This window comes from Aquila chrysaetos, chromosome 1, assembly GCF_900496995.4.
Source record: "Aquila chrysaetos chrysaetos chromosome 1, bAquChr1.4, whole genome shotgun sequence".
Taxonomy (NCBI): Eukaryota; Metazoa; Chordata; class Aves; order Accipitriformes; family Accipitridae; genus Aquila; species Aquila chrysaetos.
The window spans coordinates 45,822,904-45,847,430 of NC_044004.1; the positions used below are offsets into that span (position 1 = coordinate 45,822,904).

The 24,527-nt window shown below is 35.4% G+C and overlaps 1 protein-coding gene across 4 annotated transcripts in view; it reads left to right on the forward strand.

Moving 5' to 3' along the window:
• Window positions 1-24,527, forward strand: part of FSTL5 (follistatin like 5) — a 335,945-nt gene that overhangs the window by 162,010 nt on the left and 149,408 nt on the right. For all 4 annotated transcript variants that reach the window (XM_030015397.1, XM_030015404.1, XM_030015388.1 and 1 more), the window contains one exon: window positions 15,364-15,560. In XM_030015397.1, the coding sequence (XP_029871257.1) occupies window positions 15,364-15,560 (197 nt within the window). The remainder of the gene's footprint in view (window positions 1-15,363; window positions 15,561-24,527) is intronic.

Consider the following 24,527-nt stretch of genomic DNA (forward strand, 5'->3'; position numbering starts at 1 on the left):
TTCCTAATTTATTATTTTAGAGATTTATCAGATATATTAAATGTTGTTATTAAATATTCACACATTTTTTTCTTAACAAATATGTAGGATTTTCTTTTACAGTTAAGGGTCTCTTCAATTTGCAAATTTTAATATAATTCAGTCACTGAAAGCTTCTCTGCTCTTGCTGTACATTGTCTTGGCATTTGCACTCTGACCAGGTAAAACTTTGTGGAGGGAGAATATGGCTCCTTCTCCAGAGACCAGCAGCTGAGCCTGTATGGCTTCAGGACTGTGCAGAAGCTTCACAAAATAAAGCAAGTTCTGTGGGGCAGAGCATTTTAGTATGGTTTGAGATTAGAATTCCCCTAAGGAGGAATACCCCAAAAGGCAACCTATAATGTTGCCTTTTTCTGATTCGGTATTTGGTTTTAGAGACTGGAAGCCTATTTACTTTAAAATGAAAGCTTTGAAAGGAGGAGTTCCATCTCAGGCCTTCAGCTGATTCTGGATCCTGTCACTGTGTCAAACTCTCAAAACCTGCTAAAAGATAGTAAAGCTGTTTTGTACCAGTAAAAATCTGAAAATTAGTTTTAAGTAGTGACTGATGTATAGATAAGAATAGAAATGGCAGACATGGGTATAACTCATCTATAAATGGACAAGAGTTGTATCCAATTGCAGGTTCGATATTTTGAAATCTTACACCACCTCCCTTCATTTATCTGTGAAGAGGAGGTTCATGGAATTAAAACTCATCTTTGCCACAATCTCTTGTGAGAGGATAGATGGACCTAAAATTGCTGTGTGGCCCATATTAGTAAACAGGTTGAAAGTCCTTGTTTTAGTGTTAGATGTTATCTTGTGTTCAGTGTCATGTTTACATAGATAAACCAAACCACCTATTTCAGATTCTTTGTATAAAATATAGTAACTACAAATATACCTGTTCAGAAAACAACATGTAAGTGTTAGGTATTACGAAGACAAGCTTCCATAATCTCTTAGCACTGTGCTCGGTGATCTCTAAAATGGTCTGAAGAACAAGCCATTAACTAGGCAATACAAGCATAAGTAAATTTTAACATCATCAAAGACATATTTCATTTAGATTGGCAGAGTAATAAAAAGTTTATGAAGGCTTTCCACTTTTTATTAACATGAAATAATACAGAGCTGGAATATGTTTTTAACATCTAAAAATTGTGACAAGAATTGTTGTATGGTATTTTCACCCAAAAATGGTCTTTCAAGTCAGCTGTTGTCATTTAGTAAGAGGTATAACTTGATTTTTTTTAATATCTATTTTTATCCTAAAAACTTAGGATGAGTAAAGTCAGAGACTTTTGCTGTTTAAAACAAAACAAAACAAAAAAAGTACTGTTCCAGGAAAGAAATATGATTGCAGATCATTAAAACTATTCAAATAGTAATTTCGTTCCATGCTTGCTTTGAAAGTTAGCTCTGTTTGGTGCATACACTGACAGATGTCAGAATCCATCAGCAAAATTAAGTTAATTCTGAAATAACATATTTAAATGTGTTCTCTTTGGTTCAGATGGAAAAGATGGCCTGCATATAACTTTCTTTTGGCTATCTTAATAGTAATGATTGACATGCATATAGTACTCTTTGTATAGACACCTTGGTATGTCTGGCACTTCTCTTGAGTTATGGTTAGGAGACAGTCATCACTGGGGTTGGAAGGCAGCTGCATTAAATTAGTAACAAAATGCTACGCAACGTCACAAAGAGAAAACAAAAAGATTATAATAAATGGAAATCAGAATTAGGACCAAAAAAAAACCCTCAATCCCCTTCATTCTACTTTAATCAAGTAAAACGATGACATGAAAAGCAGAGAAGATCTTAAAATGCTAGGAAATTTTGCTGGATTCTTGTTAACTTCAGATTGCTTTCGTTTGCATATCTCCTAAATAAAGATAATTTTCTTACCAATGGAGAATGCAGAATTAGTTGTTGGGTTTTTTTTGTGTTGGTTTGTTTTGTTTTGTTGTTGGTTTTTTTTTCCCCTAAATTTACGGGATTCTTATAGCTGAAGTTGTCACAGGGTCATTTGTTTAGGTGACAATTTGAAATTTCATTTAATATAAAGTTTCAGTTCTGATATGTGCCTGTAAAGAAAAGAATTAAAGTTCAGTAATATCTGTAAGAGGCAGAAGAGAGACTGTTTACCTGCAGAAAAGGTAAAGTAGGTTTCTAGTTATTAACTAATTTTATTATGCTTGCTTTTGAATGGAAATTTTTTTGTTTGAATTCATATTAACTCAAATGTTTTACTCTAGTTTTTCAAAAACTCTGAGGAAGGCAATACTTTCTGTATCTTCAAAACTTGTCTTAAAGTAGGATCATATATAAATCACTTCAGTAGGTAAATTGAAGCATATCAAGACCAAATTCAAACAGGTTGCCTTCTTTAATATCTTCTCTCTAAATATCAGCTGAAATACATCTGCTGTATGAACTACTACTATGAAATAAAACATAGTAACTTTCTGCAGAGTGTAGACATAACTTATTGAAAAGTATTTTTGATGGAACCTGAGTCATTAAGCACTATTGCGTACTTTGCACAAAACACAATTGTATAAAAATTGTATAAAAAGTGTCTTGGCTTTCCAGGAGAGTTGAGTGTGGTAGAATTTTCAGTACTTTCTTTATGCCATAGGAACTCAACTATTCAAAGGCCATTACTTAAATGAGTAAAGTGAAGGTGTGACAATACACTCTGGAAGTTCCTAGAACAAATAGTTTCTTAGGTAGGGAAAATAACTGGAAGTAATGTATTTCTAATTCAAGTGGCATTACCTCAGAAAAAAATGATACCAAACCTAAGAAAACCCTACTGATTCTGAGAAGTGAGATGATGGGTGGAGAAATGTGAAAATTCTGTAATTCTCATGAAAATTTGTATCATACAATTTCTGGCAAAAAATAAAGCCACTGAGTTAGCATTACATGACACCAAATTTCAGCAATTTTCTGTCCTAACTTTCTAACTATGGATTTTTTTAAAAATGGAAAAAATCAAGCTTAAAAATTGAATACATATTTTCAGTTGTTGTATATGTGCATCCTGTTGGTGTTTTTATAGGGATGTGTGTGTATACTTCCTCTCTTGGAGTAGAAATTCTGTGCCCTTTATATGTTTTATTTTAGCTTGTTACAAATATTTTTCCAAAAATCCATTTGTATGTAATTTTTGCTAGACTTTTACGTTGTGATATGGATACAGTCTTAGGTTAGAAAGGTTAGAAATATAGTGTGATAGAAAGCTGGGAATTTAAAGTTTGGGCTTTAGCCTTACTTTATATACAATTATCAAATGCTGAAGTTTAAGTTAAATTTCAGCTTTACTTGGTCTGTTTTTTGCCTGGGTGGGTTTTTTTTGGTTTTGGTTTTTTTTTTTTTTTTTTTTTTTTGGTGGTGGTTGTGTTTTGGTGGATTTTGGTTTTGTTTGGTTTTTTTTGTTTTGTTTTGTTTTTTGTTTGTTTGGTTTTTTTTGTTTTGTTGTTGTTGTTGTTGTTGTTTGGGTTGTTTTTGTTGTTGTTGTTCTTGGTTTTTCTTTTTAATGAACCAAAACCATTGTTTTTAAAGTAAGCCTTGTCTAATTATACCATTTCTTCCCTAAATGGTAATGGAAAAGATGGCTTTAATTTCTGGTTTAAATTTTGGCAAAGTTCAATCTGAATATGGTGTTCCCCAGTTTGAGAGAGATCAGTGTCATAAGTTAGTGATAATCAGTAGACATTTCTTTTTGACGTATGTGAAGGATTGTATCTAGAAACCCAGAATCAATATGAAAAATTGAATAGAAATGAAACTACTTTTAAAATATGTAAGTCTATATGAATAAGGACATTTTCTGCTGAAGGTTAAGTGCTGAACAAAACACTTAAACAAAAGCAAAGCTTCAGTTGTAAGAAAAGCAAGCTATGAATTTCATTGCAATTGCTGAAAAGCTGAAGAGTCTAATTTTTTTAATGTCTTTCTGCATCAAACCACAGATGACGAATAAAGATACAAGGATGTAGAATATAATATATTCTATATTACAATATAATCATTGATCTACTCTCTCTAGGTAGCCTTTTTTCCTGACTGTCTATGAAAGGAAATAATGATCCAAATTCTGTTTAGGGATGACTGGTCAAAATACATTTATGTACAATCCCACATTTCTCTGAATTGCTTTAGCTTATACTGTAATTGTGCCTCAAAGATGAATAGCCCTGTAGAATGTGATTTTTTTCTTTCTTTTTTGTTTTTTTTTCTTTCCTCCTGGTTAAAAAAAAAACCCAAAACAAAACCACACACAAAACCTGACAGTGTTGACCTGACAGTGCAGAGGGTCTCAGGACTTGCCTGATCTTGCCTTGGCCTGAGCTGATTTTACCGGATTCAGAAATTGCCTAGTAGTCAAATGACTATTGCTTACCCTGTTTACCTTAAGCTCTCGCAAAACCATTTACGGATAATTTATGCTTAACAAATAATAGCCTTTTATTTCAGCTGAGGTTGGGGGAAGATTTTTTCATTTTCTTACTTAACCTTGCTACCAGAAAGAAGCAGGTCCAGATAGTGACACTTAAAAAACTAACCCAAGCAGATGCTGAGACTGAGGGGAAGAACCTCTCACCATACCTTCATATTTCTCCTGATGATGATCTCGGGATGCTCTTGACTCCTTGTGGCCTTTTCCCCCCCTGTCGTGGTTTAAGCCCAGCCGGAAACAAAGCACCACGAAGCCACTTGCTCACTCCTTCCCCTCACAGTCCTGGTGAGATGAGAAGGAGCAAATATAAAGGAAAGCTCGTGGGTCGAGACAGGGACACGGAGGGATCACTCACCACTTATGGTCACAGGCAAAAGACAGGCTCAACTTGGGTAAGAAACAAAATCAATTTAATTTACTAAAAATCAAATCAAAACAAGGATAATGAGAAGTAAACTCAAATCTTAAAACCTTCACTCCGCTCCTCCCTCCTTCCTGGCTCAACTCCACTGCCGGTTTTCTCTACCTCCTCCTCCCCAGCGGCACAGGGGGGACAGGGAATGGGGTTGGGGTCAGTTCATCACACATTGTCTCTGCCGCTCTTTCCTCCTCAGGGGGAGGACTCCTCACTCTTCCCCTGCTCCAGTCTGGGTTCCCTCCCCCGGGAGACAATTCTCCATGGAACTTCCCTGGCATGGGTTCTTTCCGCGGGCCGCAGTCCTTCAGGCACAGACTGCTGCAGCGCGGGCTTTCCCATGGAGTCACGGCCATCTTGGGGGGCATCCTCCCACTCCAGCATGGGCTCCTCCAGGGGCTGCAGGTGGGCATCTGCTCCCCCACTCCCCTCCATGGGCTGGGGGGGACAGCCTGCCGTCTCACCATGGGCTGCAGGGGCATCCCCTCCTCCGGCGCGCCTCCTCCCCTCCTTCCTCACTGACCTCAGTGTCTGCAGAGGGGTTCCTCTTACATTCCAATCCCACTCCCCGCTGCAGGTTTCCCCTCTCAAATCTGTTCTCCCAGAGGCACTACCACCGTCGCTGATGGGCTCGGCCTGGGCCAGAGGCGGGTCTGACTTGGAGCTGGGGAAGCTTCTAACACCTTGTCACAGGACCCACCCCTGCAGCCCCTCCCCCGCTACCCAAAACTGCACCACACAAACCCAGAACACCTGCACTCTTCCTGAGAAAAAGATTGAAACCTTAGTACCCGGAGAAAAACTGCAAGGATAAGCATAAGAGAGATATTTCAAGAGGATACAAGGAAGGTTTTAAAAGTAATTTTATCTGTGTTGTTGAGGCTTTTCTGAATTAATTAAATAAATTGGGCTAATAGACTGCATAAAATATTAATTGGAATAACAGTAAATTTTTGGTTCTATATACATGCACACACAGAGAGCTAATTCTCTTTTTCATATAGCAAAAGGCTGAATGTAACAACTTCTGTAATTAGCACCAAAAGCCAACTCTGCTAAAGGTGAAACAAAGTAAGTGGTGGGAATATGCGATGGAGGGGAAGAAATAGAAATTGAGCAACAGAACTGTCCTTTTTAACTGTAGTGCTCTTTTAGTTAGGCTTAACCTAGTCTTGAGACTTCACCTTCATAAACCTGTAAATACTCCACATCTCTAGGAAGCCCTTGGGAAAAGGAAGATTGTGACTTAATATAAGACGTTTCATCTATTTCAGTAACTTTTTCTGAGAAGCAAAAGCAGAACTCTACATAGATTTATGGCTAAGCTTACATCCCATAAGTATTTCCCTGCTGGATTTGGGATACTAACAGCAATGGTTGGGTTAACTCCACTAGAGTGGAAAACAAAACGCTGCATTAAACTCCTGTCTCAACCTTCATTTTTAGCAATGCCTGCCTTTGGAGCACACTGCTTTTCTCTTTTTCTCTCAGTTTTTCTTTTAATAAGGCAGGAAGGTCAAGGAAGTCCAGGTTATCTTCTTATTGATGTTGTATACCAATTTTTACTTATGAAATTGAAGGGGTTTTTTTTCATGTATGGGACAAATAGCAAAACTGATCTGAAAGCTTGAGATGGATACAAGAAAAAAAATCAGAGAATAGGTAATCTCTTCAGCACATGTTGGGAAAATAAGAGTAACATCTGACATAATCTGATATGTTTGGAAAATTGGGCACAATTTTATGGTACAAATACTCTGAGGTAAGCATCTGAGACATCAAGAAATTTTGAGAAGTGATATCACTGGTTGAAATTGGTGTGGATTTACCAGTTTTTGAAGGCAGGGTCAATCCTGTAGAAGAGTTTTGCATTTGCCAGTTACATACTAATTCTGCTTATGGTGTTTGTGATCCTAACATGCAGTCCAAACAACCCATACATTCAGTATTTTATCAGCTGTGGAAAATGATGTTTTGATCATTATTGTCAACCTGCTATAGCCTTCAAATGTCATCTTGAAGGTGAAAGTTTATATGACCTATTTTCTTCTGTCAAGAGATCTGTGATATGTTAACCATGCTGCGTTAACAAGTAGAAGTCCTCCCCCAACACCACTACCCCAAATGCTGATTTTGGTGCCTTTCTTCGTTTCCTAGTTACTTTTTTGATTAATCTTTCTCACTCCATGTAATATTTGTTCTAACTAGTCCTGAAAAAAAACCCAAACAACCCCTGAAATAGTATTACGTGTTTTTCTATTTTCTTAATGCAAAGTTAATTCAGCTTCTAATGGTATTTAACCTAAGCAGTATATTTTTAAGGAAAATGTGAGCAATTTATCTTAATTATTCATTGTTCAAGCACTGAAAAGCTGTTTATAAATGTCTCCAGATAAGACCAGACACCAGACTTGTACAGATATGTGTAATTAAGTAAAATTATGACTTCTGTCTTACGATTTATAGTTTTGAAAGATCAGAATAGTTAAGAGCATTTCAACTGGTACAGCATTATTCCTTATTTACAAAGTGGAACTAAAGCTTTGAAAAGCTAGGTTCAATTCTATTTTATATACCAGCTGTGGTAACCACTTAGAAGTATTTGGCTAAGGACAATGGCAGAAATAACTTTAAATTTCATATTTGTGTGTGTGTGTCTGGATAGTAGGGTGTTTATGTGTGTGGGAGGTATTTTTATATGTATATTGCATATAAATAGACAGCACTGCATTGAAAATTCTTAACAATTCTTGTAGCTACTTAGACCTATTTACACAGAAGAACTGAAGTCCTTAACACCCAAGTATCTAACTTTGACAGTAGTGCTAAATTTAGGTTTAGATAATTTAGGTTTATATAACTTTGGAAAGTATGGATGCTACAAAATAAGACATAAAGCAGCCCATGTGCTGATTGAGTGCTGTATAACTTAGCTAAAAAAAAAAAAAAAACAAACAAAAAACAAAAGCCAAACCCAGAGAGATTCAAAGTGTCTTTTTTTTTTTTTTTTTTTTTTTTTTTTTTTTAGGCACTGTGTATGTAAAGCTGAGCTGCTGCAGGGCCAAGATTTGCAGCCCTAAACTCCCATGTTTTTAAAAAATGGTAGAAAATTCTCACCTTTTGTTTAAAACATAGCTGCAACAGGGAAAATTTTTTATGTAAATCCCTATTTATCCAGAAATTTTTATTGAAAAATACCAGTTTTGAGTGTAAAGCTCTCCTCTCCACCCCCCTCAACCTCTGGACTATAGATCAAAAGTTAGATCTGTGTACAAATGAGATTGCTTCTCTCCAAGTGCAGTTCCAGAGCTTCAGTGAGAAGAGCAGAGAATAAGGGTCAAAACTGTTGAGCTCTAGTTTTGGAAAATAAGATATTATGAAATGATATCTGAACATGAAGTTTCTTTCAGAGTAACCTAAGCAATTTTGGTGATTTCAAATGTTCCTTTATCTGTTAGGGCTACAAGTAAGATTACAACTTTCATGCTTCATCTATAGAGACTGGATCTTGAAAAATAACGAATGGATGAAGACCTTCAAGTTATCTCTTGTGTTATGTTTGAAGTTGTATTGAAATCAGACCATATATCTAGTGACTTCTTCATCCTGTGTATGGGGATGTATATGAGCATGTGAATGTGTATGTGCATATCTATATTTGTGTGTGTGTGTATATGTATGTTATCTTGGATTAATTTTTCATTTGTGCTCCATGGAATATAATTTGTAATTTTGCAGTGAATTGTTTTGGCTAATTAGATTATTCTGAATATGTTAAAAATGCATGTAGAAGATTAACAGTAGACTTGCTGCTTATCAGGTCTATTCCATTTTCAAAAATCTGATTTATGTTTGTATCAGTTTCGGAATACTTAAAACTGTTCATATGTGGTATGGTCCACTGAAAACTAGTTGCTGCTTCTGGCAGATCCAAAGTTATTTTAATTTTGAAGGAAAATGGCTTTGTGGAAACCATTTGTGCTATATAGATACAACTCAGCTCAAAATCATAAAATATCTTGGAATCCAATGGTATCTCAGCAGCTAATGACTTTTGTGGAGATAGACACTCCATAAATATTAATGATTCGATACCTCTCTGACATAAGAGTTGTTGCTGCTATGTAGATGGAGATGCTAAGGCAAGGCAAGGCAAGGTTAAAATGCCTCTATTAACCATGAAAGTGGTGAAACAACTGAGAACAGAAATCAAATGGTTTGTCTTTATTGCATTTTTTTAAAATGATATGTTCTTTCTTTCCTTCTCTATGTGTATTAGTATTTTTCTAAAAACTATGTGTAGGGAACACCGTTCGGAAGATCTCGCGATGTCACAGAAAGGTAGAAGGCTAGTCGTCGCCTCCTTATGACATATCAGTAATCCCACCTACCGTTGTTAGTATAAAAGGAATTAACTGCGCAATAAAGGACGGAGTTGGCACTCACACCATGTGTGTTATCTGTCTCTTCCCTGGTCCAGGCCGACCAGTGATCTAATCGCGGCACCTTGATATGTAGCACTGCTACAACTATGTTAATACAAAAATCTGATATCTGAATTTGGATTTAAGGAGTGACTTCTAAACTATTATCTTAGCTGATTCCTTAATATTTTTCTACTGGTGTTAAGAATAATGTGTATATTCATTTGCCAAGTTTTCATAAATCACTAGTTAGTTTTGATATATATCTTTCTCTTGCAAATTAAGTAAGACTTAAATTGTCAAATACAAATTTTTTCTGTATTATGGGCAAATATCATCTATTCAATACTGTCTAGGAGGACAATAGCACTCAAAATCTAACTTTCAGCTGTTTCCTAGGTAATGGAGATACAGTTGCAAAACTGTTGTACCGAATGGAAGGAAACAGCCAAGTGTTTTCACTTTTCTACTATTATTGAGTTTGAATTAAGTAAACCCTAGGACTATCACTACTTCAGGAGTTACAAGATACGGGACTGGAGAATTGCACTTTGATTCCAGTGTGTTTGTTTTGCCACTTCCAAGTTTCTGCATACCTTCTAGGTTTGCACAGACGATGTCATAAGACTTGTAAAATAAATCATAGCAGAGATTTTTGTTTGGTTTTTTTTTTTTTGATAACATCTGCTGTGTAGTAGAATTGGTCCTTTCCATGAATGAATTAAACAAAAAACCCCAGAAGACACAAAATTTGCTGTTACTGCTTTCTAGTAATTTTTCAGAAATTAACTATTTATAACTATAAAACTAACTATTTATTTGTGTAGGAAGCCTAATTCACAAATGGAAAAAAAAAAAAAGTACTAGAAAACTGAATTAATTTAGTAAATTATGCACAATGTGGAGGTTACTCTTTCATGTATGTAGATAATTATATAGAATTTAGTAGATCTTTTCAGAAGTAATGTAATTGTAGTATATTCCCAGTAGTTTGTCTTTCTCAATTACGTTAAGCATAAATTACTTTTCCTCGCTATAAAGGTTGTCGTACTTAATCCCCATTTACCATTTGTGTGTCATTGAGACAACTATTTCACAAGTAATGCTTACTAAATTGGGACATAAATAAAGCAACTCTAAGTTTTTCTCTGTGCTGTGACTCCAGTCTTGGGGACGACCCCTGTAAACAGAGCCTCATTCTTGTAATTTAAATATCTGCTTCACATTTCCTCAAATTTTACAGTAAAAGGCAGTCATGACACTGAGATAAGACGGTGATTTGTTAATGAAACTGTGCATTGTGTTGATGAGCAGTGTCTCATTGTTTCCTTGTGATCCTCTTATCTGTCGTTTGCATCCATCAGTTATTTTTGTCCTTACGTTCAAGTCTATGGAGTCTTTGGTGTAAAGACTACTTTGAATTATGTATAAAATGAAAATGTTTTAATGTAGTATAGCTGTGTAAACCTGTTTTACCACAAATGGGATTAGCTTCAATCATAAAGTGAAGGTTCATCTGTCACTAGCCTAAAATCTATTGTTAAAGTGCATAGTAAGATTTAAAAGGTGGGTATTAGACCAAAATGTAATAATTATATTACAACAGATTATTTTGGCAAACATAATGAAAACTAAAGTGGTAATAGAAAAAAAAATGCATGTAGATTTTGGGGTAGAATTGCTATACAGTGTTCAGGCTCTTTTTGAAGAGTTTGTTACCTCCACTTACGTAAGTATATGTCCGATAAGTAGCAGAACTTTCTTCTCACCAATTTCTTAACTAGTGTTTGCAAGTGATAGCTACTTTTACTTACATGCTTACTTTTTGTTATAATAGCTAAGCATATCACCTAGTTTTTCTCAGAAACATTGAAGTTTGATATTCTTAATGAGTATGATAAGGCAGAGGAACAGGAAAGGTAACTAACCATTCATTGTGTGTAGCGTGTACCCTGTCTACCCAGACCCCTGAACATCTGTGCTCCTCCTAAGATTTATCAAATGGATATATTTTACACTGTGTCAGAAGAAAAAATAGCTCAGCTTATTTTTGCATTACTTACTATGATATGTCATGAACAATACCAAAAAAACCCCAAACTCTAGGGCAACAGAAACCAAAGCATTTCTTTGTAAAGTTTTGTTTGTTTTGTTTTTTTTTTTTTTTTGTAACGTCATTTTAAGATACTGCAGAGTACTACCAACGTGCTTCAACACCTGAGTATTATTCTCCCCACCCTTATATGCAAATCATGTGCTCATGTGCAGCGACCTTGACATCCTTTTCAGATAAAGGGATAGGGGAGTATTAGTTTCATATTATAGAGAACTGTAGCAAAGTGTGGTTGCAGGGAGTATGAAGCTACTGTTGATAAAGCTGTCTTTTATATGGATCAGACTAACCTGTTTAGATAAGTGAGAAACAAAATAGCATCTCTTTTAAACCATAAATGATGGCCAACAGAGATTTTTCTGCAAGGTGTTAACAGTATTTTCATCATGAGGACTAGCTTTCAAACAAGTTAGTGAAGCACTGAAAGAATCACACTGGGCTCTAGCACACATAAATCCATACACTGGAAGCCGATGGACCATCATGGCTGGGACTATAATTAGTCAGGTTGATCTGTAGAGTGAGCAGGTACACACTGAGAGAAAATTACAGCTATTATCTTACAGACATGGTAAAAACAACCCCATAAAGAGGATAGGCTTTAACACCATTATTGAGTATAAAATAATCATGTGCTGAAGATGGGTTGTAGAGACATGAAATTATTTTGTGAACTGTATTCACCTTATTCGCAGCTGGTTTTCAACAAACTGCCATTGTGATTAATGTTTCAGTATCTATAAAAAAGCTTCTTTTTAGATAATTAACATCTTTCCTTAATTCTATTTTCATTAATATTAAAGAGATTAATATTTTCTGTTAGTAATTAATACAACGTATTGATAAGTTTGAGCTACTTTTCAGGTTAAAAATATTTCTAAAGGACATCACAGGAACAGGAAAAATAAAAATGAAAAGTTATCTTAGTGTAGAACACCTATAACAGATTTTAGCAACCTGTTCTCAGGAAATTATTCTTTTGTTGATGGGGTAATATAAACCGTATATACACTAATGCAATGTGATTTAAGATTTTTTGTTGACACTGATGTTGTGGTAACTGTACTAGGCAGACAGTGTGACTAAAAGTTTAACAGCCTTCTATTCTTAATTTATGAATGAAGTTTTTCTACAAGAAGTAGTCAAACTTGTGGCAAGAGCAGTCTCTCTGATAACGATGTATTAGGCAGCATTTACTGTTGTATATTAAAAAGACTGGTACAAATATTTTTCCCTTCTGGAAAAATGTAAAAATAGTTTATAAACATGTAATATATAAGTACTCTTATATGACTGTTATGCTAGTTTCAGAAGTTTGTGCTATGCAATGGAAAGTGTACAAAAAAGAAATGCTGTAGTTCGTTCTTTTCTCTCTGAATAGGTATTGTGAGAGAATACATTAGTTCATCATTCCTTAAGCTTTAAATCTAAAGTGCATTAAAATGTCTTTATTGGACTGTGATTGAACTTGCTTTAAAACTTTTTTCCATAAACACTGTTTATGGAACTAATTATTACAATGCTTTTCATGATCATGTGATATATAATTTTTTTTTTCCTCTAAATTTACATTACTTTGTATAATCTCTCATGTGGAAATCTTTGTGCAACCCATGCAAATGTTGTCCTTATTTAATAAATAATCTTTAATATTCTAATGAACATTAGCATCATTATTGTCTTTGTAGAGGTGAGAACCTATACTGAATTCTTGATCAATCATTAAAGTGAGAGACGTTGTCGTGTGCCTCAAGGAAAAAAAACAATTGTCAGTGTGACTTTTTTGTTCATTTTCTATTTTCTTTTTCTAACTCAGACATGTAGCGATTCATCAAAAACACTGTGACAAATCCAGGATTTAACAGATATTATTAAGAAATAAACTGCTTTACTTATGTTGCATACTTCTAAGGTAGAAATATCTCTTTGCAGTTTTAGAATTGCAGAAGGAGAACTGTTTGATCAAAAATAATTTACAGGTGATAAAATCTGGACATAGTAACTAGGTCTGAGCAGCATAGTATCTAAGAAATAGGATTTGTCTTTCCCCTCCCACCAGGAGTAAAGGTAAAATAGTGTTAGACTTCAGCTGCACCAGAGTAAAACCAAACTGTCTCTCTCCGAGGATATCACAGCCAGAAGAGTTATCTAGGGGAGACAAAGATGATACTTGTTTTCCTGGCCCAGTCTTTTGGGGTTCACCCAAGTGAATTAGATTATATTGAAGTTAAGTCCTCTCTTCCTTCACCACCACCTGGAGCCTGCATCCATTCAGATGCAAAGCTTTGCTCACTGCAGCTCCAGAATGGCTAAGGAATAAACATGTTTTCCTACTGAGTATTTCTACATTAGAACCCTGAAAAACAGTCACATAGAACTCAACTCTTACAAATTGTATGTCCTCAATCTCCATGCCTCTGGCAGGTGAGGACAAATATGCAAATACTACATGTAGCTTAGATTGTCAGTTAAATACAACTTGGTTTTGTTTATTTCTGTTACTTCAGTTGGGATTTTCAGATAGCTACATAACAGGCAGTGGCTTTTAGAAGAAAAAAAAAACCAAAAAAACCCCCAAAAAATGCTGGAGTGGTTTTGATTTCTAAAAACGTTTTGTTTACTTCCACATTTTAACTTCTCTCGTAGAAGTCCTTCTCTTCTAGATCTGAGTCTTGCTAGGATAGTGAGAAGCATTTTGGAAGTTTTTTCTTTCTCTGCCTTAGGAAATGGTGATGGTGGTGTACATAGTGGTACAGTCACCAAATAATGCATATACCATTAAACACCCCAAAATAATAAACTCCAGTGTCATACATGTAAATTAGACATTTCTTAAATGGGATCCACTTGCAAAACAAAGCAACTGCCTAAGCACTTTCTGTGAGGTAAATAATTGTTCCTCATTAATAATTGTATCTTCATCATAGCATCTAAAAAGAAGAATGGAACATAGCTTGCTTTGCTAATCGGCGTATTGCTCTAGCCTTGAATTCACTACTTGAATTTAAGTAGTAGCTAACTGTAAATACAAATTTGTAACAGATACATGGTATTTTGCTGGTCCACATTGACATATGTCATCAAAAAACATTTGAAATACTAAGGTTATCTTAATAAAAACAAAAACTTCTAAACTGTTTCTCTGTTCAATTTAAAATATACAGCAACAGATATAAAAGAATACCAGACATACACTATATTGTGCCTTGGTTTAGAATAAGTAGTGACTATAATCACTATACGTAGGACAGTTGCTGTAGCAATTTCCTCTTTATAGAAGACTTTAAAATTACACGAATAAACTAGATCTTGTCAAAGATATCCTTTCTTTTCCTCTGGCAATCCTACCTTCTCTTGTTCAAATAAGTTTGGTATGTCCAGTAACTGAAAAGGTAGAGCTAGCTTATGAGCACTCAAGTGTAATTTCTACTTTCTGAAGTAAAATATTATGAAATATATTCTTTATATTCTTTATAATGTATCATTTTCTATTATATTTGCAGATTTTGCTGCATGTGTTACATTGCAGTATTCACATTATGAAAGTTAATACAAAATGCTTTACCAAAGGTAACATTTTAAAAAATCTTCAGATTTTCTAGAATGATATAAATGAAAGAAGTACAGGCTTGGAAACTGTTAAAACTTTCCTTAGTTTCCATACGCAGAAAATTTTGTCTACAGGAAGTATCTAGAAGTGCAATAATTTTTTGACATTAATTTGAAGACCAGACAAGGAAATGGTATGGATCAAACTACTACAGAACAAATTCCGTACCTCATAAAGCAACCTGGTTGATACTGTTATAAGAAGTTAATACTCTCTGCTTTTCCCATTTTTTTTAAAAATTTACTTTTAAACTCTTAATAAGAAATCAAATTCAAAATAATCTTGTGTTGTGTATTTTCTTTTCAGGGGATAAATGCAAACCTACTGAATACACCCAAGTGAAAAACATGTTACTGGATCTACAAAATCAGAGATACATTGCACAATCAAAAGATAAAACCATTGATGAGAAAATGGCTCTAAAGAAACTTCTTGTAGATCAAATGTTTAATTATTTTGATTCAGACAACAATGGACTTGTGGACACTAATGAGTTATCTCAGGTAAGATTTAGATTTTGTTTCCATTAGCACAGTAGCTATTCAGTTCTCTTTGTCAGGACCTACACACATAGAATATTAAGTCTTAGCATGCTTTCACTTTAGAAAATATACGTGAGTCTCTGAGGTGGAAAGCTTAATTCAAGGAGTTTTGAAAACCTGAATTATTCAGAAATACTGCAGTGATTATTCAGAAATTTGAATACAATGCTGCGGGATATACCTTAAGGGGTTAGAACACTATAGGTTGCTTTGACCATGAGTTGTTTTATTATCCACAGCATGCTGGCATAAAGTCCAACTGTATAGATGTATTTTAGAAGTTGAAAACAATTAAAATCATATTTCAATTCTGTAATATTAAACAAGTATTATTGCTTTATACAAGTTAGGGCTGGAGAAGTACAGAAGTCATCTTTCAAAAAAAGTTCATGGTAGTCTCTAAACAGCAAGCTTCAACTAATTACATATCTAAACCAATAATTGTTGCTCTGGTAGGCATGACAGCACTAGCTTTAATCTACCTAGAAGGATTAACTCTATTATGGCCAATGTACTTTGATTTACTAAATAATGTAGAAGTCCATGTTTGAGAAATGTAATCATGGCTGAGCTATGTTAATGAGTCTAATACTAGGCATCCTATGTTTTAACTTGTGTGGCAGCGTTAAGAAATATTTTTGAAGTGAACAAGTGAACATATAATACCTAAGGTGTTAGGCTGGAGTTATCATTTCCATACAGTTAACTTCTAAAGTTTTAGTGGCAATTTCCAGGACCAGAGGCTGCATGCAAATATAGGCATAATTTCAAATAATAATTAATCACCTGTTTCAAAAAAAAAAAACAATTTAAAAGTATTATTTTTCTGTACTTTATAAGATTGGGTTTTCCTGCTGGTTTTTAAACTCTTTCAGAACTTCAGCTTTCAAGAGAATTTGGTGCATGTATATATTTTACAAATAATGCTTTTTATATGAATATACTATATGAATACATAACAGATATAGATATGCTAATTATATTTAATGCTTATAGATATATATCACTAACACTTGAAACAGTGTGAGAGCGATTAGTGCATTGGTTGGCAGTCTAAAGAAACTGAATTTTAAATCCTTCTTTACTTTACTACTTGAAAATAGCTTGACTTTGTTGCCATAGCCCTCACGTAACTACTGAAAAATAGTTTTGAACACTTTCGCCACTACAAATCCATTATCTAATTAGCAGTGAATCACGCTCTTTTCATTAGAGGAGCAGGATTAAAGTACTACTGCTGAAGATCAGTATCAAAAATATTTTGCAGAATTTGCAGGTTTGTTTAAAGAAACGATTATTCTCTATTCAGTTGCTACACATATACTTTTCCTCTTTCCATTGTTTATTTGTGGTGTTTTCAAACATTCTATACATACTTTTCCCACATACTTTTTTCTATAAAAATGAATTTATAATGGCAACTATAAAGTAATGCTCTTTCACAAGTATGGAGACAGGTCAAACAGCCTTAAAACTCAAACATGGTGCTTTGTGGTTTTGCTAAAATTCATTGCAGAAACATAAAATTATTCAATCTAAAGAATAATGTAAAATAAGTTCATTGTTAGTGCTGTGTGGTTTATTTTTGTATGTTTTGCAAGAGACACAATGAACTAACCTGTTGCCCTCAGAAATCATTCTTTAGTCAGTTTGAACAGAGAAGAAAAAAAAAGAGAAGCTATACCTGTTTCTCATGAAGCCTTCTTGATAGCAGAAGCTTCAGCTGAGAACCTTTGTATCTCTTTCATATGACAAAAGGAAACACTGAATCGCCTTTGCGAAACAGAATAGTGTGCAGCTTTGCAGTTAAGAACACAGCTCCTGTATAATCTCAATCTTTTCCTTCATCTGATGAAGGAAGATTTTAGCCTGCATATTTACTGAAAACAAACCAAGTATGTGACTCAGTTCTCTCTGAAGACTTAAAACAAGACAACAAATTAAAAGAACTCAGAGCAATATCTTCAAATGAAATGCATTGTTTTTCACAGCATTATCTTTGATTGTTGAAAACTTGACACTTTTTTTCATCCTCCTGTGGTTTAGCCCAATGAATGTTTTTTGTTCTTGTTGAACGTAAAAGCTTGATAAATCAAGATTGTTTTGCAAGGTGGGATTAGACTCCTGCTCTCTTCTGCCCTAAGTGTATATGATAGCTATCAGTATTTCTAAAAATTGGTATTGCTGTAGTAGGAGAAAAGAAACAAAAAGACCTCATCTTGAATACGCTATCTAGAAGGTATTGATTCATAATGCGAGAGGTCCCTGCCACTGAGAGAATGCTGGGCCCATTAGCTTTCTTGAGAATGCAATTAGTGAGGGGGAAGGGGGGTGGTGGTGGAAGAATGTTAGAAAGGTCTCTGAACTTCCCCAGGGCTGAATAGGAGTGTATTGGGTTTTCATAGCAAGCTTTTGGTATTGGGGGGATAGGGGGTGGGGTGGCGGCTTCTATGAGAAGCTGCTAGAAGCTTCCCTGATGTCCGACAGAGCCAATGCCAGCTGGCTCCAAGTTGGGCCCACCACTGGCCAAGGCTGAGCCCATCAGCAACGGTGGTAGAACCTCTGGGATCACATATTTAAGAAAGGGAAAAAGTTGCTGCACAACAGAAACTGCATCTAAAGGGAGGAGTGAGAACATGTGAGAGAAACAACCCTGCGGACACCAAGGTCAGTGAAGAAGGAGGGGGAGGAGGTGCTCCAGGCGCCAGAGCAGAGATTCCCCTGCAGCCTGTGGTGAAGACCATGGTGAGGCAGGCTGTCCCCCTGCAGCCCATGGAGGTCCACGGTGGAGCGGATATCCATCTGCAGCCCGGGGAGGACCCCACGCCGGAGCAGGTGGATGCCCGAAGGAGGCTGTGACCCTGTGGGAAGCCCGTGCTGGAGCAGGCTCCTGGCAGGACCTGTGGCCCCGTGGAGAGAGGAGCCCACGCTAGAGCCCACACTCAGCAGGTTTTCTGGCAGGACTTGTGACCCCACAGGGGACCCACGCTGGAGCAGTCTGTGCCTGAAGGTCTGCACCCCATGGAAGGGACCCATGCTGGAGCAGTTCGTGAAGAACTGCAGCCTGTGGGAAGGACCCACGTTGGAGAAGTTTGTGAAGGACTGTCTCCCATGGGAGAGACCCCATGCTGGAGCAGGGGAAGAGTGTGATGAGTCCTGCCCCTGAAGAGGAAGGAGTGGCAGAGACAAAGTGTGATGAACTGACCCCAACCCCCATTCCCCGTCCCCCTGCGCTGCTGTGAGGGGAGCAGGTAGAGAATATTGGGAGTGGAGTTGAGCCCGGGAAGAAGGGAGGTATGGGGGGAAGGTGTTTTTTTAAGATTTGGTTTTATTTCTTATTATCATACTCTGATTTGACTGGTAATAAATTAAATTAATTTTTCCCCAAGTCGAGTCTGTTTCGCCCGTGATGGGAATTGGTGAGTGATCTCTCTTTGTCTTTATCTTGACCCACAAGCTTTTCATTATATTTTCTCTCCCCTCTCCAGCTAAGCAGGGGAGTGATAAAGCAGCTTTGGTGGGCACCTGGTGTCCAGCCAGGGTCAACCCACCACAGGGAAACATTATTGTGCTCTTGAAAATGTTCTCAGGATTAGGAGAATTTTTCTCACCTGTGCTCACACAATACAGCCAGAATTTTGAACTCTACAGACCTGTCATAAATAATAGTGCCTGTCTGCATTTTAAGTTTAATCATATTAAGGCAATATGAAAAATAACATATATGCTGTAGAAAACAACAAGGACTCCTGAAGTTAATTTATGTTCACATGAATATTGAGCTTCAGTTTTTAGTGCATCTTAAATTTTACATCTCCTCAATCTTGCTGTGCAATGAGTACAATCAGGCTCTTGGATTGCATTTTGTTATCTCATAGGTGTCCATATAGTCATCCTACCTAATGTAAAATTGAAATGAATCAGCTGGGGATTGGAAACAGTGACAGCAGCAGTCCAATTTTTATTGATGTATTTTGGATCATAAATGATAAGGTTCTTGTATTTGCATCTTGATGCGAAAGAAACGAATATTCCTCTCCAGAAGAAGCAAAAATAGCGCTTTTTATTAAAAAAGCTATTTCAAATAGTGAGAAAATTTTAATAAAATATTTCAAGTATTATAACAATAAATTAAAAATTGGCAGGCTATTTTTTTTTTTCTTTTATTTGAACAGTTCTGGTATCTGGGTATAATTTTTTTCATGTCTTTGTAGTCTAATACAGAATTATAGTTAAAAAATAATTATAACTCTGTTACACACTGTAAATGTCAGACAAGGTAGTCTGCAATGAAGATAGAAAAGTGGTGGGGTTATGTAGCTCCATGCAGGCTAAGTGAACATTTTTGTTCCTATATGAATTCTTCTCTGATTTCACTGCTGAGCCTAACTCTTAATGTTCTAGTTTCCAAATCCTATATTGGCAAGTGAGATGTGGCTGGATTTTGAAAGGACTTATTGATGAGGTTAACCTTTTAGACCACTCTGTTTTGAGAGGTAGGTACTAATCAGAAAGAGTATCTACCCTTCCAAAAGGGTGGACTATGAAATAGGCAGAATTTTCATCATCTTCATCACCTCTGGTCTAACATAAATGCAACATATCTGCAAGATTTCTAATAAAGTGGGGTGGTTCCTTGAAGAGTTTGTTTTGTTTTGTTTTTAAAGCACTTTGAAAGAATTTAAATGAATCCAAAATAAAGGAAGATAATTGATTCTTCTGGTTAGCTATGAATATTCAGTTGTTAACAGACTCACTTGTTTATCTATTGTCTTATGCAAAACCACACTGGAATTTAATACAAAGTTATAAATGGAATGTCAGTGTTTCTATCACTGTAGACTGCTTGATTACTCTATATTGTTGTTGCTGTATAGAAGAGAAAAAACATCAGAAGTATTATGGGGAGACATGGGAATAAAATGTGTTTTTCCACTGATGAATGCAGTTATTCCTGTATGGTGCAATTGCCATTTTATAAACAGTAAGCCTTTTCTGGTTTCCATCAGTGAAAGATACATAAGCTCTAAGAATACTTCATTTTGCTCAACAGTGAAATTCAAGTTCCTTCTGTGTGTGAAAGTGAAATAATCTATACTTGATTAGACTTAGAGCTGTTTTCCTTGTATTTATTTCTTATGCTAGTGAGCTAAGAAAGCAAAATTTTATAGAAAAGGGAAGTGACACAGTCTAAAAGCAAGCTGGAATATATAATATTAATTATAAAAAATTTTCCTGTTCCTTCTGCATTTTATTTTGATGTATTCCCAGCGTCATTTAATTCCAGTTAGTGAAACCAAACAAAAACAATTAAAAAACAGCCAAATGAACTACTTATTCTAAGGAGACTGTACTAAATTCATCATTGTTTCAAGGAATGATAAGTGAACGTTATGGGAACTGCTATATGAACGTTATGGGAACTGCTATAAGATTAAATATGCCATTTTCACATATCAATTTAATATGCTTCAATTACAGGTGACATCAGAAATACAGATTTCTCATAAAGTGTAATGAACCTTTGAATACTGTCACATATCCATGTATGTTTGTAGATAAATACAGAAGTGTGGGTGCATGTATATGTATATATAGCATCTTTACATAAGCATCAATTCAAAAGTTCTAATATAAAATGTACTAAAAAATAAACAAATTAAGTAGGAAATTAAGTACTATTGTCTATATGGCTATGTGTAGGTACGTGTACTTGCCTGTAAATCTCAGCAATATGCCATACCTTAGAAGAATACACTCTCTGTAGATGAATAGAGCTGTATCTATAAATGGCTTGGTTACTATATATTATCTTAAAAAAAAAAATTAATCTGAAGGAATTATATACTTAATTGGTTTGTTTAATACAGCATTATCAATTCTTTTAATTTCCACAAAGTTATACTGCTGTGGAAGATGGTGGAACAAGGTAATTGAACCTCCTCGTGCAGTCAGAATTAATTTGGAGCACAAGTCCCCCAGTGTTTGGTGTTTGATGTACTTTAGATCAAGCACTGAGTGATACTGTTGTGATGAGAGATACTTGCCTTTAGGAAAGGTGAACACACATTAACTGAACCATCATATTCACTGTAAAGGAAGTTTTTGTTTGTAGTTTTATTTCTGTAGCATTTTCTTTGGGGAAGTACATAGAGACCATCAAGCACAGGCAAGCAAAAAACCACCGACTAACAAAATTATTGGTAAGGTGGACTAATAAAGGAAATGTTGTGTTATTTGTGATCTAGTTTCATAACATCTGCAGACTTTTCTTTGTGGCTGTCACAAATCAAATGGAAATGAATGAAACAATCTATTCTGACATGCAGTTTGTCACTTTTAATCAGATTACCTTTCCCAGTCTCCTAAAATTTAGAGTAGTACTGACTAAATTCCTGAGTTTTTGAACTTGGCTAACAGTGTGCTGTTTCATGGGAAATAAATAATTGTGTGCTATATTGTGGGAACATATTTAGCTAACGGTCACAAGAGCATTCCAGATGCCTTTAGAAGGTCTTGAACAGAATAAACAAGAAGACAAAAAAAGAAAGATACCAATTAGAAGAACACAGGTGCGCATTCCACGACAAAGGGAACTTGGCACAAAGAACCTCAATTCGGCAGTTTATCTTGACCACTTAGACTGAGACAAGTTTCTCATGTTTTAGTTAGTATAACCAATTATGTCTTATGTTTATGCCTGTGTACAGTGTTGATATAACCAATCATTAAGTGTAACTAGGCGCGTGGACAGTGCGTGAATAATGTGTGTAACCAATAGTAAAATAGCTAAACGCATGTACGGATGTAACCAATATATAAAATGATGTCTGATGCTCTAGTAAAGGGTCTTCAACTATGATCATATTGATCTGTCGTTGAGTCCATGATTATGCTCCCGCACTATATCTTTAAAAAATAGAATATTTTCCAAATACAAATCCCTCCTCCATGTTTCAAAGACCATTCAATTCTCAAGGATAAGGCTCATAGTTTAGAAAAGCTATATTTTTCATTTGAAAATTTAGTTAAGTTTCTACATTTTCAGTATTTGTGGGGTTTCACAATGAGCCATAAACAGAACAGCAGTTTTGCTGTATGTCTCACCTTTTACCTGTTCACGATATGTAATACTTTACTGTCTTTATGAAAATGTAAAGTAAAATTTGAGAGCATAAATATTTGTGAACATTCTCTGGTACAAATTTTCAACTCAGAAGTCTGAAATCAAATAATCCCATGTATGACTTGTATGGCACAATCATAAAATTGTGCAGATTATCTTAATCGGGCTTTAACCTTTATAGTAAGAATTTTGTTTCTAGCATGGGACTCACTAAAAACTTTGTCTGTTTCTATCCTGCCTCCCTAACTAATTACTGTCTGTTTAGTTTAACCAAGGAGTGGACCAGCTGGGTTTAAAGAATTGGCTCAAGAATCAGTTTCCTTGAATTTTACTCTTCTCTCCTCCATGGACAGAGATTAATAGAATTTAAAACTTAAGGCATGCTGTTAGATCATCTATGATACACCATCATCTAATCTAACTTGTGTATCATAGACGTGGAATTTTATTCTATTTATCCTGCACTTTTAATTAAAACCTTAATGTCTTGCTTTTGGCTGAAGCAAAAAAACTCTACAAGGAAGTGTGCAGCCTTGATTTGAAAACGTCAAGGAGAACTTGAGTCCCAGGATTCAAGGTTAAGTGTTCCTGTAGCTTTTCCTTTTTGGTTTCAGAGGTGTTATTCATATTTCCTGTCCTATTAACTTTTGTTTGCCAAATTGAAGCATCCATATTTATTTTTTTCCTCTGTGAAAGTACCTATTGAATGTGATGTGGTCAATTCTTAGTATACTTTCAACTGCCACCTCGCCTCCAAAAAAAAAAAAAAAACCAACCAAAAAACAACAACCCAAAGCCAAACCCCCAAAACCTATAAAGATTGATTTTTCTCATCTCTCTTATTATAAAGTGTCTTCAGCAGGCTTCTCATTACTTTTATGGATCCTTTCTAACTTGAGAAGTTCTCTTCTAGCTTCTCAACATTAAATTTTAACATGCGCAAGTCAAAACTGAATGTTGTGTTTCAATATCAGTCCCACCATTGCCTTTCTACCCTGAGTTACCTTGTTACACTTCAAAAAGACATACTGCTTGATTAGGCTACAGAATGATCCTGGAATTTGAGGCTTCCTTAGCCACAGCAAATCCTGCTGCTTTTTCAGATAAATTGCTTTCCAGGGCCCATTTATCCTCATTAAGGTATGGTCTAGGTTCTTATTTCTAGATGAATGACCTTATATTTGGCTCTATGAAAACACAGATCCTTTTCCTGAAAACATGTAACTATGTCATCCATTTCATTCCATATGCTGCCCTGTCCTCCTCATTATTATTCACCTCAACATTATATACCATCTGCCAGTTTTCTTTTTATATTTATTTTTAAATTATTGAAAAGGGTTGGGATGAGACCCCAGACTTTCAAAATCCCACTGGATTTTTTCAGCCATTGATGATTCCTTACTGACATCTATTTTTTAGGTTTTGCAATTATTGACATTATTATTTGCACAGTATATGCTTTATTGATACTGCATAGTATTATTTTTCTCTTGTAATGATGTGGGATGTGAAATTAAAAATACCTACAAGAAGCTATTAAGTTTAGCAAGCTGCCTTTGTAAATTAAATCCCTTACATAAGTAAAAGAAAATTAAAAACAGGGTTGTCTGACAGGCTGTATTTCCTAGAAGATGGTGTTAAAATATGATGTTGTGACAGCATTTAGAAACAGAAAAAAATTCACAGTCTTTATTTGTGAATTTCACTGTTTATTTCTTGAACCAATACTGACATTTTTTTCTTGCCCTGTTTGAATATATGCGCTGTGTCATTATATGCCCAGTTATGGAATTTCACTG